Source organism: Limulus polyphemus, unplaced genomic scaffold (assembly GCF_000517525.1).
Source record: "Limulus polyphemus unplaced genomic scaffold, Limulus_polyphemus-2.1.2 Scaffold6511, whole genome shotgun sequence".
Lineage (NCBI taxonomy): Eukaryota > Metazoa > Arthropoda > Merostomata > Xiphosura > Limulidae > Limulus > Limulus polyphemus.
In genome coordinates, this window is record NW_013672121.1 from 19,945 (window position 1) to 35,238 (window position 15,294).

Genomic DNA, 15,294 nt, shown 5'->3' on the forward strand with positions numbered 1-15,294 from the left:
AGTTGTTTATAGTTAAGCAGCCAAAGTAAAGTCAAGATTTTACAGTTGTTTATAGTTAAGCAGCCAAAGTAAAGTCAAGATTTTACAGTTGTTTATAGTTAAGCAGCCAAAGTAAAGTCAAGATTTTACAGTTGTTTAGTTAAGCAGCCAAAGTAAAGTCAAGATTTTACAGTTGTTTTAGTTAAGCAGCTAAAGTAAAGTCAAGATTTTACAGAGCTGTGTATAGTTAAGCAGCCAAAGTAAAGTCAAGATTTTACAGTTGTTTATAGAGACCCATGTGATAGATTGCCCTTGAAAAGCTCCTTAAATTCTCATTAATGTGCCCAAACCTAACATTTAGCTCTTACCAGCAGAAGATGTAAAGTTCAGTAGTATGTTGTATAATGTCTGTATATCACAAGTAACTGCTTTCTCTGTCATCCAGAGAAATACTATTATGTTGGAAGACTGCTAAGGCCTGGTGAAGAACCAACCGATTACTCGGATGACGAGGAGACTAGTCAGGACCAAAGTTTTAAAGAAGGGGAGAAGTCAGATAAGGAAAATTGTGAAGAAAAATCCAAAGATGAATAAGTACGCGAACGAAATAAAAACTGTGAAGAAATCTTCTTACCTCTATAGATAATGCTGTATTTGGTCCAGTCTTTTGCAGGGTGAAATAAGTTTTTAAATGAGTTGCAATCTTGAGGAATGTACAATAGATGAAAAAACATTATTACAGGGGAATATTTTGGTGTCTCTTGTTTATTCTTATATATTATGTTGTTATTAGCACCACGTGTTTCTTACTAAATTTTACATGCATTGAAGAAATATGTTGCAGGTTAATTATTGTAATTTTGATTGAATTAATTTCAATAGTGAATATGAACTTAATTTACCAGTACTTATTAAAACGAAAGTACCAATATGGAATGTTTTTAAAAGAGATCCTTCGCTTGGCTGTAAACATTGCTTTCTTCATTGAGTGTGATGCAGATGGCAGCAAAATAACAAACCATTTTAAAGAACTAATAAGTTGAGAAAAGGAAGTCATTTCATGTCTATTTGTATAAATAGTTATTTTGCAGTTTTTGTGTGTGTGTATGTTTTGTAAAATGAAATTTGGTGTAGGATATATATTCGTGTCAACCGCTCTGTTGTTCTTTACGAGTTTGGTATATTTGTTTATTCATACTATAGCTGAATAAGACAGACTCATCTGGAAATTACTTTTTTGTTTATTAAACTGAGCATTAGATGTAAAATTTTTATTATTTGTTCAATGAATTTTTTAATGTCGAAAGGATTTTGAATTTGACATTAAAAAACCAAACGAGGTTAGTGCATTCGTAAATTAAGAACCATTGTCCGGCAATATCGGCCGAATTTGATGTAATGGTATTAATATGACTTGCCAGATTCTCAAAAATTATATGTATTAAAGCATATTGTATCATTATTTCAAAAAGTTTTGTTCTGAGTGATTATCAGAACTTGAAAAATTAAAACTCACATATACCGATTTGTGTTATCCTGCCATTTTGCGTGATTTTGTACAACTTGAAAACATCAACCCAATATAGGTATTCTCTAACCTCACACAAGCAGATATATAGCACTACATCTATAACAAATATTAGCTTTTAATAGAATGGTTCCGAGTTTTTCTTTCAAGTACAGACTTTTAGCTCCATCTCTTGACAGATTTAAGATCTAATTACAACCGCGGCTATTAAGGACACCATTCTTGGTGTCTGATACAAGTCAACGCTTTGTCACTCTCCGTATGTGTATATACAAGTTTACTTAACAGAAAGATCCATTCAAGAATGTGGATTTTATTATAAACACGTGATAACAAATTCCCACGCAACTTCGATGTGTCACTTGATGCATTTAATTGAATATTCAAGTGAACTGTCAAAAAAGATAACTACTTTAACATTACATACTTGGTAGATGGCAGTACTGTAGCAATGTGCTGGATTTTTAAACAGGTTCCTGAATGTGTACAGTGCTACAATGTTGGTTGTCCTTGTGTACAGTGCTACAGTGTTGGTTGTCCTTGTGTACAGTGCTACAGTGTTGGTTGTCCTTGACTCGGTATCATCTGATTTTAATTTTTGTCTAAGGTCATACAGAAGTAACCTGAAGGTTATACAGAAGTAACCTGCACATTCTACAAGAACATAGTTAACGGTGTTGTGTAGGATGATGTGTCACGGAAAGGAGACGTCAGTTGCAGTACCATGTGTAGGATGATATGTCACGGAAAGGAGGCATCATTTGCAGTACCATGTGTAGGATGATATGTCACGGAAAGGAGACATCAGTTGCAGTACCATGTGTAGGATGATATGTCATGGAAAGGAGACATCATTTGCAGTACCATGTGTAGGATGATATGTCTTGGAAAGGAGACATCAGTTGTAGTACCATGTGTAGGATGATATGTCATGGAAAGGAGACATCATTTGCAGTACCATGTGTAGGATGATATGTCTTGAAAGGGAGACATCATTTGCAGTACCATGTGTAGGATGATATGTCATGTAAAGGAGACGTCAGTTGCAGTACCATGTGTAGGATGATATGTCACGGAAAGGTGGCATCATTTGCAGTACCATGTGTAGGATGATATGTCACGGAAAGGAGACATCAGTTGCAGTACCATGTGTAGGATGATATGTCACGGAAAGGAGACATCATTTATGGTACCATGTGTAGGATGATATGTCTTGGAAAGGAGACATCAGTTGCAGTACCATGTGTAGGACGATATGTCATGGAAAGGAAACATCAGTTGCAGTACCATGTGTAGGATGATATGTCATGGAAAGGAGACATCATTTACAGTACCATGTGTAGGATGATATGTCACGGAAAGGAGACATCAGTTGCAGTACCATGTGTAGGATGATATGTCACGGAAAGGAGACATCAGTTGCAGTACCATGTGTAGGATGATATGTCATGGAAAGGAAACATCAGTTGCAGTACCATATGTAGGATGATATGTTATGGAAAGGAGACCAGTTGCAGTACCATGTGTAGGATGATATGTCACGGAAAGGAGACGTCAGTTGCAGTACCATGTGTAGGATGATATGTCATGGAAAGGAAACATCATTTGCAGTACCATGTGTAGGATGATGTGTCACGGAAAGGAGACCAGTTGCAGTACCATGTGTAGGATGATATGTCATGGAAAGGAGACGTCAGTTGCAGTACCATGTGTAGGATGATATGTTTTGGAAGGGAGACATCAATTGCAGTACCATGTGTAGGATGATATGTCACTGAAAGAAGACATCAGTTTCAGTACCATGTGTAGGATGATATGTCACGGAAAGGAGACGTCAGTTTCAGTACCATGTGTAGGATGATGTCTTGGAAAGGAGACACCAGTTGCAGTACCATGTGTAGGATAATATGTCACTGAAAGGAGACATCAGTTGCTGTACCATGTGTAGGATGATATGTCACGGAACAAGATACGTCACTTGCAGTACCACAAGTCTGTGTTGCAGCATTGTCAAGTTTTGTGCTATTCACGTGTCGTATGAATTATTACAGATACCAAATGTAGGATGTACGAAAAAAAAGTCACACTATATGTACACGTTTTATCAAAAGTCTGATGTGTGGGTAGATTCTGTGGAAGATAAAGTGGGTGTTTAAGCACATTTTCATCATTTCATGATTCATACAAGTATTTTTATAAAACAGAAGAACACAACTGTAATCTTCATTTTAAAGATGACGAATTTTTACAGGTTATCTCTTGGCTACAGGAAACACCCCTATGTTACTTGAAAACTTTCTACTTTAGGTTCAGAATTGTTTGATAATTAATCTTACAAAAAAAAAGCTGTAAATAAAAATAAGTAATGTTGGAAAAATTAGTAAAACTACTTGCTCAAAACATTCTTTTCATATAATATATAAACCATCACCAGTCACCCAATTAATAAGTGTGCTCTTTCTGACAACTGCACAACAAGTAAAGCAAATGTTGACCCCCGAGAAATATATTTCGGGTGGTAAAGAATAAACAATTATTCATAAAAAAATTTACTTTATTTGTTAGAAATACAAACATGTATTTACACATAAAATTGGTCAGTGTCTAAAAAGCTAAATATTTTATATCTTTCTTTGCAATGAAATCATTAACTAGACACTTGAATTACTGTATATAAGATAATTTGGTGAATATACGAAGTTCAAACTAAAACTAACGCTGAAGTATGACTTGTGAAATAACGTTTGGTTACACTGCAATAGTTATGCTCAACCAGCTGTGTTTCTTGGATTATTTTTATTTGGGAGGTACAGGTAGTCTGAAGAGGGGGAGAGAAAAAATTGACACTTCTGTGTCATTTGGAGTCACAATATAGAGAATTTAAAGACTACCTCAACAAAGGTTGTAAATCATTTAAACAAAAATGGACAGAACCTTTTTTTTGCAAGAGAAACAGTTTTCATAAATGGAAAATGATTCCATAATTTGTGTTGCACCTTCATACACTTGTTTCTAATGAATAAATAATACTTATCATACATGAAAAATAAATGTAATATCCTGTAAAGATCAACTTCAAAAATCCACCACGAAGATCATTGTCAGGAAACATGTTTTGAAAGGTTTGAGAACTTTAATAGACAACAAGAAAAGGGGTCAATGTTTTGGTTTCAATTCCAGGACCTTCTCCAGTATGGAAGCTGAAACGTTGTCTTCCTTTCTTTCAACAGGCAGTTGTAGTCCATTAAAGTTCTCAAATGTAAGATGTCTATTGTTACACAAAAAAAACAAGAACCACTGAATTTTCACATGTGAAGCATTATTTAAGAACCAATTAAAGTGTTCGAATGAAAGAATACTAACGTAAGATTAGCTTAATAACTCACATGATTTATAAACCAATATCATAATGTATGTAGTTAACCTCAGTCAAGGTTCTTTTATTGACTTTTGAATTAATATATTGATAAGACTTTTTTCTTAGACAAATGGTCAACAAATATACATATTTAATTTGATAATAGATAATCAAGTAACATGTAATCAACTTATAGATAAACAAGAATACAGTGTGCAGAAAAAATTACCATATGGTTGATACCAATGAAATATTATGAAGAGAATTTCAATTATTGTTTCGTTCAGGGCAAGACTTTAGAACTTAAACTGTTTTATATAAAACAACTGTATAGACACTTTTATCCAAACCCATATAAGCACACAATGAATATAAAAATAGCAAGACAAGCATAGATTAGAAAGATACGTCACTACATTGGTACTTCTCAATAGAGTTGAAGCTTCTTTCCACACGTCTCAATGACGGAATGTCTTTGAGTAAGAACACTTCTCAAAACTAAAATCGAGTATCTTTTGGCCAAAAAGAACAATCAATACGTTATGCATTCTTTAAAATTTATTTCAGTATTTTATGACAGCCAATTTTGATAATTTCCATTTGTGTACCAATGAATCACAATAGCATACTGTAAATATACATAAAATGTTTATCACTTATTAACCAACTCATTCATTCCAAGTAATTAGTTTTTTCCCCCACATTCACAATAATTTACTGTTTTAGCAAGATTAAAATTATTTCACATTATAAAGTGGAACTAGAGGTTGGATTAAATGTCTTAAGAAATCATATGGTTAACTTATATTCACTCAAAATTATCAACAGTTCCACTATCATACGTTACTCTCAAACTTAAATATCAAAGGACATGTTTGTTTAATAATTTTATTGAATAGTACTGGAATAAAGGCGGCTAAGATGATATAAAAATCACAGGGCTTATTTAGATATTTTTAATGATGAAGAAACAAAATTTTGTCCTTCTTACAATGCTTTTAAAGCTAACCGTCTGCTTTAAATTTGTTGTTTTTAAAAGTGAGTTAAATATACGTACTACAAGTGTTTGAAAGGATAGTAGAATATACATTAATGGAATGCAGTGTGCCTTGATAGCTAGAAAGAGAACAGTGAATGTTATATTCATAGCCAGTAAGCTGCAGTAAAAGTTTTTATAGGGGAACGAGAAGCTGTATTGGTGCTTTGTGAATTTGGAAGAAACATACAGTAGGTTGCCACAAGACATAATTTATTGGTATCTCAGGAAGAAGGGAGTCCTAGAGAAGTTGGTGAGGATAGTGAAAACATTGTAAGATAGAGCAAAAACAACAGTGACAATACAAGGAAGAACTAAAGAGTCTGTACCAAGGATCGGCTTTAAATCCTTTTCTGTTTGTTACTATTTCAAGTGAGGAGGCAAAGAAAGGAATGTTTGGGACCTCGTTTGTGGATAATTTAATTATCACAGCCAAGATAGAATAAAGGTTATAGGATGTGTCAGGTTAAAATCCAGAGAGATAGGTAGGTTAAAGGTAAATGTTAGGCAGCAAAGGGGGAAAACAGAAATAACTTTGACGTAAGACAGTCTAATAAATATAGGTATCTAGACTTCAACATTAGAATAGATGGAGGCCGTAAAGTAGAAGTAATGGAAAGAGTAAGAGCTGGACGGAATAAATGAAAGGAAGTCTCGGAGTGATTCTTGACAAGAAAATACTGCTGACGGTCAAGAGCTATAAAACAACACTCAGATCAGTTCTGCTTTCTGGAGCATCACCTTGGGCCAAAAGAAAGAGGAAAGTATTCTAGAGAGAACTGAGGTGAGAATGTTAAGATGGATGCTAGGAATATCTTTGAGAGAAAGAATAATAAGTAATGAGATCAGGAAAAAAAAGTTGGAATCTGTACAATCACAGAAAATGCATGAGAATTAATAGTAAGATGTAGAAGGATGTGCAGTGAGATGAGAACTGGAAATGTCAGTGGAGGAGCAAAGATGGAGAGGTGTGGTGGACAGTCAGAAGAAGAACAATACTTGCCAATGTTTTATATGTGGGAACATAAAAACAAACTTGTACTGCAAATGTTTCAAAGAATACATGTTAAATTAAAATCTGCACTGCAGCTACAAAATGTTAAATTTTATGCTTTTTATTGACATGAAAAGTAAGCTTATGATCTTGGCACTTATTCATAAAATACACAGTTGTTTCTTCAACACAATTTATTTTAAAATACATGTGCAACATGAAACTACTCATAATATACAAGTAACAACTAATTCAAACTTTAACAGGTGTAAGAGAATTGTAAAGTTTTGTAACTGCCGTTGTTACCATCTGTTGTAACACTTCATCTTCCTCGCATTTTACTTCTTGATTCCGAAGATTGATGCTGACACTCTTCCCATCCACAGTAACAAACAATCTGTCTCCTTTCACAATTTTACTAACTGCCTCATCTCCAAACATGTCGGCTAACATCTCCATCAAGCACTCGGTAAAATGCATCTTGTCAAGCTTCATAATTGGTGGAATGACTTTTGTGGAAATGCCAGCACTGTCGGCTTTAAGAATGACCGTAACGACAGCATCGGCATACATGTCATTGACGGGGCTGGCATTCCATTCAAGAGTCACCATGTCAACTCCCTGAATGACAAGAATTTTCCTAAAGACCTTAAGAGCCTTCTTCCCTTGAATGTCAATGGCTTCCACATCTCCAGAGAGTTGGTTCAAGAAAAAGTGTAATAACTGTAAGGTGCCAGTGTAGTGCAAACTCAGCCTCTGACTGACGGTACTTCTAACCATATCAGTGTATTTTGACAAGTCTGATGGAGCAAGCAAGTGGTAACTAAAGTTTCTCTTCACAAGAACTCCAGACAGTCTGTGGCCTTGCTGAGGTGGATCGACTGCAAGAGATCCCATAACCTTAGCTGTCTTCTCACCACGAAAGTACAGTTCAACACTCTGGGTATTTCTTGGGTTATGCACCTCAATGTTAGTTTCCACGTCATCCTCATATTCTCGAATGATGGCAGACTTCAACCTTCCCATTTCATTCTGCTCTCCATGTACAAGTATAAGATGTGGAGGTTTCATTGCACGGATGAATTCACTGGTTTGTTGATAATCTGTGTGAGCTGAAAAGGAGATATAGTCCACCGACATCTTGAGTTGTAATTTTTGACCAGTCATAGTAGTAATCTCTTCTGGTTCTGAAAGAATGTGTTTGGCCAATGTTCCTTCAACACAATATCCTGCAATGATAACACCATTCTTGGGATCAGTGCACCAACTTTCAAACAATTCCCTGGAGAGACCACTCTGCATCATGCCAGGGCTCGCCATCACAACGCACGGCCCAACGTCCTCGAAGTGATCGATGCTTTTCAGGTTTGATATGTGTTTAAACACAAATGGGTTACTGATGGCTATCTGACGGCGAATGCGCTCGTTCATGGCATTAACATAGGTCTGATATACCGCCATGCATTTTTTGGCTAAAGATGAAGCATAGTATATAGGAATATCATGGAGTTCAGGATGGTTATTCCAATACTCGTCTAAGATCAGTAACAACTCTTGAGCTCTTCCGAGGGCAAACACTGGGATCAAGCACCTTCCTCCACGATTTACTATATCATGTACAAGTCCTGTGAACCTTGCTTCACGTTCCTCTCTTTTTTCATGAATGTGAGTACCGTAGGTAGATTCTATAATCAACACATCTGGGTGGACTCCTGGAATCTCTGCAGCCATAAGATGCCTATCTTCCTGCCGTGAGAAGTCGCCCGTGTAAAGAACTTTTACTCCTGCAATTTCTATCATGAACATTGCAGCTCCAAGCACATGTCCAGCATTATAACACCAAAATCGCACACCACTCACTTCCTTCTCTTCGTGAAAATTAATAGTTTCTATTTTCTCCATACTTGCTTCTAAATCAGCTTCTGAGTACAGCATTTGTTCAGTACCGATATTACTAACCTTGATATAATCCGCTAGGAGCCAACGGTATATGGCTTTGGTTGCATGTGTCATGAAACATCTACCTTTAAATGTAGTTTTTTGTAAAAACCATGGCAATGCGCCACAGTGGTCCAAATGAAAGTGGCTCACCAGTAACAAATCTACCTCATCTGCTTCAATCAGGTCCACAAAAGGTAGGGCGTCCATACCTGACAAACCCGGATGAATACCACAGTCCATCATTATTCGTTTTCCTTTGAATTCCAGAATCACACATGATCTTCCTACTTCCTGTCCAGCTCCCAAAGGTCTAATAACCAGCAAATCACTTTCTTCTGGAGGCACTTGACTATCCGCTTTTCGTTTAGAAACGGTAGCCATTTTTGCCGCAAGTACTTATGCTGCCCTCTTTAGTGTAAAAATTATCACTATAAAATTGTAAATAAATTATATATATATATATATCTATATATTATATAAGGTTAGATTTTTATAATAACTAAGATATATTCGAATACAAATATTTTAGAATATTTACATAAAATATATCAGTGTCTTAGAATAAATGTACTGACTCTTGAATTTTAATCCAGTTTGAGGAAATTTTCACACATACACATAAATTCAAAACATTTCCTTGGTATCACTGCTGTGATGACTATGAAATGCAGTTCCTTCAGTGTTCATAAATGTAAATGAGTTATTACTTATTACCAGAACTCACAAACATAAAAACATATATTTAAAGTTTTTCACAGAAGAAATAAAAAGTCTTCATTATTATCTTTATTTTGTTTTGTGGAATGCTTAATTAACTATATTTTATAAATGAAACAGTATGGCATTTATCATCACTTATATGGATTTTCTGTGACGTGTTAGTTAAAACGCTTTATATTATTTAAGTACTTACTGTAATATAAATTACTTATAATAACTAAAAACGTGACAAAGAAACACATGCTCCATAGTTAAATTGAATAAAATATACTGATAACAATTTCTTTAACAGCCTTAACCACGTAACGTGAGAGTTTAGTTGCGATGTTTGTTCGATTCAACTTTACCACTGGAAACAAAATAAAAACAGCACATAGTAGATCTTCTAGACTTAATAATGATTCAAATTTCGTAATCAGCGCTTCACTATAATTTTGTTTATTGCTTTGCAGTTAAGAACATCAAACGCTGGGCCATTTTTTCCACCGATTTGCTTGTCAAAGTATACTGGAATAATTTCATATGATCAGTGTTTGTTTTTTCTTTATTAGGTCAAAGTCCTCTCTGTGTCTTTAGAGGACGCTAGCTACACGTAGCTGTCCATAATTTTGAAGTATCAAACTAACAAAAATGCAGTTAGTGAACACAAACTTTTTAATAATTATTACAAAATAATGTTCATTAGTGTTAAAAATTATAGATATTTGTTCAGTGTTCTGAGATAGAAAGATCAACTTCAGGTTTGTCTCAGCTCACCCGGTTTATACTTGAACAAATTAAAAAAAACAGAGAGAAAAATATGGTAAATTAAATGATTATTAGAGAACTATTAAGGTAAATTAAATAATTATTAAAGAACTATTAAAGTGAGATTTTTTAGTTCTATTTAACACTATTCAACATCATTTCGTAATAATTATTAAAAGGGTAGAGATTGGGAGTCTACAAAAGTAGAAATAGAGTGGTTTATTTGTACTACAAGGTTATTCTTATATCTAAATACAACTGGCTGCAGATAGTGAAAAGCTGTAGGAATTGAGACGTTGTGGGTTATGGTAAATCCCACTATTCGTTGGTAAAGAGTAGCCCAAGAATTGGTGAATGCTGTTGTTTAGCTGCCTTCCCTCTTGTCTAACACTTCAAAATTAAGGACAAGTAGTACAGGATGTCCTGTAGAAGTTTTATACAAAATTCAACAAAAAAATAAAACATTCACATTTTCTTGTTTCTGAAGCATGTCATACAACCGCAGCGTCAAAGGTAAAAAACTACGGTAATATTTCTAAGAATCCATGAGTGAAAGCAAAAAAAGAAAATATGTTATAATTCATCTTCCATATCCTGTGCTGACGAGACCTTTCGTTCAATACCGAGGCTCGTCAGGCTGGCTGGGATACAATAGACATAGCATTAGTCTAGGCGCTATATATATTGTTATAAACTATATATTTAATATATTGTAATTTGTTTGTTAGTTAGAGAACGAATGACTTTCAGATCAAACAAGTTCTAAAATTTTCGGGAAATTTAGTGATCGAGAGATTCTGCGAAGTGTTTAGAAACGAGATTACAGTTATAAATGCGAGAATCGACTAGTAGTGAGGCAGTTAGTTCAGTTCCGTGAAATATTTAGTAAAACATCGAATAGTATGGTACAAGTCAATTTGTTTCGGTGAAATATATGGATCAGTGCTATTGACTGCGTGTATTCACTTATACGGTCGATTAGTCTTGAAGTTATACAAGTAAGTTTACTTTTACATTAGTACCTAGTACAGTTAGTGAGGTAATTCGGTTATATGTCATTAGTAAACTCAAGCCTACAACTGTATACAAGTCAAAGCAGCTTATAGAAACGTTAAGAAATAAATAAACTAATTTGTCATCTTTACATGGACTGAACTTCAAATTATTTTCGCCATATAATTTAAAAGAACCCGTTCAGCAAAAGAACGAAGTTAAAATAATATCAGTTTTCACGAACGACAACTGTTAGGGTGTGAATCAAGTTAAGAACGTGAATTGTAATTTTAATCAATTTTATTTAAGTGATTTACAAATCGATTTTTTAGGTGAGAATTAAGAACACAACATTATTTATTTTATTATAACACCATCTATTTATTTTACTTATTTTATTGTCTATACAGTTGAATTGCAGCTAAACACTTTGTATTTGATGGAACGTATAACTACCACGATATTTTATAGATATTTTTTGTTATTTAAATATCGAAAATTAACATCTCAGGTCTGATAGTTGTAAAATTTAAATGTTGTTAATAGTCCTGTCAACTCACAAGTTCACTGTGGTAAGTAAGATACTGTTACGACAGCGGAAGTTACGCGACGCTGGGAGCATGCGCACTGGAGTTTCTAGAAGGATCATGAATTTTTCCGGCAACTCTAGTCTGATCGAGATGCCCTCTTTTTAGTATATAAGCCCGGCAAATAAAGCCAGCGAGAAAGATAAAATTGCTGAGATAGGCAGATAGATTGAAGATAGAGATAATTGAGTCAAGTGAACAGTAGGCACCGTAAGTAAAGTGTGTGAATCACTGTGATTTATAGCGTGTGTTATAAAGGCTGTTAAGTTTAAAGTGACTGTGGAAATTAAGTGTATTACAAAGTTTGTAACGAGAAAGAATAAACTAGTTTTATTTAAGAAAGTACTTGTGTCGCTAAAGTTTCGTTGGAACGAAGTTACGGAAAATTAATTAACAAATGGAGACGTAGCAATATAATCCTGCGCATTTGGACTTCATCCGCTTATACCCAAAGTTCACCCAGAGAATATAAAAGTACAGCCAGCCTGTAACCAGTAGCCACCAGACACAGTAAATCAGTGCAGTACTGCAAAATAAGTAACACGTGGTGAGCGTGTACTTTTAATAGTTAATTTACCTTTAATCTCAAGTGAAAAATGCGACGCCGTGTTGTCACATTTTACACGTGACATTAGGGATACATTTTGCCATTACGTGGCAATTTCAATGAGAAGCGCATGCGCGAGTCCCAAGCAGGTCTTCGCGACTACGCCTCTCGCCAATCATATTTCTAAAAGTTGACAGCACCGTAAGCCTCATTTAACTTTTGATACGCTATAAAGAGAGGGCCGTGCATACTTTTTCAGTTATATATATATGTTTAATCCGTTTCTCGTTTATTTAACTAATTACCAAGACGACAACTTGTGAAAAAACTTTATTTTGTGTAAACACCGAGGTGGATAAATATGCCAATGGTCTAAGAACGTAGACAGTATACCAATGTCAAGATAAAACTCGTCTGTTATTACTCATTCGTTTGGCTGGTTTCTTGTAAAGAGGCGTATTCTTCTAAATCATTTGAAATGTTTGTTGTGGTAAAACTTGTAACTTATCTTATTACTTTAGACGTTCATTGTAAAGGAAGCTTTCATTTATAAATCATTCATATTGAATACAATAAATAACTGTATACCCGTCATTCAGCTCGTACATTTGTTTTTCTCCAACATGCGTCACGAGCTGAATCTCTAAAACGCTTTTCAAATATTTTAAAATCGTTCTAGATGTGAACGGCCGGTCGCCAGGACATAAAAAAAACACCTTTATATTAAGGAAGAGAGATAAGTAAAATAACAACTGATATGGACACAAATATGCACCTAAAACAACGAAAAAAAAACAACAACAAAAAACAAGCAAGCCTTCGAGACCAGTATATTCACGTGCCAAGAAAACCAGCTGTTTCTTGTAGAGCAGAGTGTGCAAGCTAGAAGCTTGAGATAGTTTAGTGTTTTTGTGAAGCCTAAAAACAGCGGTGATGAAGTGAGGAGAACGAGCAACACTCTTTCATTGGCTCGCTTAATACTTGTCCATCAGCACAGTTGTCAAAGTTACTCGTATAGCATCAATAGACATGATACATAGCAGAAGGAAGGACAATAATGAAGGTTTTACTAACTTTCAGAATACTGAAATGCGGGTCAGGCGTCAGTCTTTTCCAGGTGGGGAGGGGAGGGGGGTGCTTTTCCGTCAAGATGAAAAGATCACAGACGTGTTGGACACGCTGATTGGGGTAACTATACCCCTCCCCCATTAGATTTTACACTATATACGTAGATTGTAACTAATCCTTCACTTTGGATGTCACACTATATTCAGACGATAATACTACCAAGACAGATTCAGATGATATGTTTACCGAGTCAAGTTCAGACTATATGCTTACCGAGTCAGATTCAGGTGATACGTTTGCCGAGTCAGAGTCAGACGATATGTTTACCGAGTCAAGTTCAGACGATATGTTTACCGAGTCAGATTCAGACGATATGTTTACCGAGTCAGATTCAGTGATATGTTTACCGAGTCCAATTCAGACAACATGCTTACCGAGTCAGATTCAGACGATAAGTTTTACCGAGTCAGATTCAGGTTCAGTTGATTAAGTTTTACCAAATTAGTAACTCTTATCAAGTCGGAATCAGACATAAAGTTTTTACCTAAACAGATTTAAATGATGGTCGTATATTTTAATAATCCAGTGTAGACTGTACTTACAGATGTTACTAGACGTGATTTAAAATAATCCAAGTGTAGACGGTACTTACAGATGTTACTAGACGTGATTTAAAATAATCCAAGTGTAGACGGTACTTACAGATGTTACTAGACGTGATTTAAAAAATAATAACAGATCTTTCACGAATCCAAATTCAGACTATCAATCGATGTGTACACGTGCACCTAAGTATATGTGGCTCAACGGTAAGGTCGAGGGTTTCTAGCGCTAAAACTCTGGGTTTGATACCCGCGAGGGGGACATCGCCCATTGTGAAGCTTTGCGATTAAAAACAATCAAATTCACACGAACTTATAATATTTGATGAATACCAAAAATCACATATTATCCTATTTTAAATGATCGATTTTATCACGTATGTACCAGATTTTCCATTTATTCATACAGATATATCCTGCCATTTATAAATAGTAAGTTACTTCAAAGTTCCCCCTTTTCCGTTTCCGGTATTTAATTTTTTGTATTTTATTTTCGTAGTGAATTATTTTCGTCCAGCAAAGAGAAACGAATGTGCCAAACTCAACACAGACATCTTGCTACACCAAATACGGTTACAGTTTTAAATAATGTGCTACATTCTTGTGTCAAACTCAACGCAGACAACGTGCTACACCAAATACGGTTACAGTTTTAAATAATGTGCTACGTTCTTGTGTCAAACTCAACACAGACATCTTGCTACACCAAATACGGTTACAGTTTTAAATAATCTGCTACATTCTTGTGTCAAACTCAACACAGACAACGTACTACACCAAATATGGTTACAGTTTTAAATAATGTGCTACATTCTTGTGTCAAACTCAACACAAACAACGTGCTACACCAAATACGGTTACAGTTTTAAATAATGTGCTACATTCTCGTGTCAAACTCAACACAGACATCGTGCTACACCAAATACGGTTACAGTTTTAAATAATGTGCTACATTCTTGTGTCAAACTCAACACAGACATCTTGTTACACCAAATACGGTTATAGTTTTTAATAATGTGCTACATTCTCGTGTCAAATTCAACACAAACAACGTGCTACACCAAATACGGTTACAGTTTTAAATAATGTGCTACATTCTTGTGTCAAACTCAGCACAGACATCGTGCTACACCAAATACGGTTACAGTTTTAAATAATGTGCTACATTCTTGTGTCAAACTCAACACAGACATC

At 35.0% G+C, this 15,294-nt stretch overlaps 2 protein-coding genes across 3 annotated transcripts in view; one reads left to right on the plus strand and one right to left on the minus strand.

Moving 5' to 3' along the window:
- Positions 1 to 1,450, plus strand: part of LOC106473803 (membrane-associated progesterone receptor component 1-like) — a 5,945-nt gene extending 4,495 nt beyond the window's left edge. The window contains exon 3 of the mRNA XM_013934477.2: positions 425 to 1,450. Within this exon, the coding sequence (XP_013789931.1) occupies positions 425 to 573 (149 nt within the window). The 3' untranslated portion in view covers positions 574 to 1,450. The remainder of the gene's footprint in view (positions 1 to 424) is intronic.
- A 5,621-nt stretch (positions 1,451 to 7,071) lies between these two features.
- Positions 7,072 to 9,233, minus strand: LOC106473801 (cleavage and polyadenylation specificity factor subunit 3-like). 2 transcript variants are annotated; one of them, XM_022402185.1, is made up of 2 exons: positions 8,507 to 9,233; positions 7,072 to 8,395 (listed from the first exon to the last, which is right to left on the minus strand). In XM_022402185.1, the coding sequence occupies exons 1-2, from the start codon at positions 9,215 to 9,217 to the stop codon at positions 7,148 to 7,150; spliced, it is 1,959 nt and encodes a 652-aa protein (XP_022257893.1). In that variant the 5' UTR covers positions 9,218 to 9,233; the 3' UTR covers positions 7,072 to 7,147. The 2 variants fall into 2 exon arrangements, with proteins under 2 accessions (XP_022257893.1, XP_013789930.1); XM_013934476.2 differs by having other exon boundaries at positions 7,072 to 9,233.
- Between the last annotated feature and the right edge of the window lie 6,061 nt (positions 9,234 to 15,294).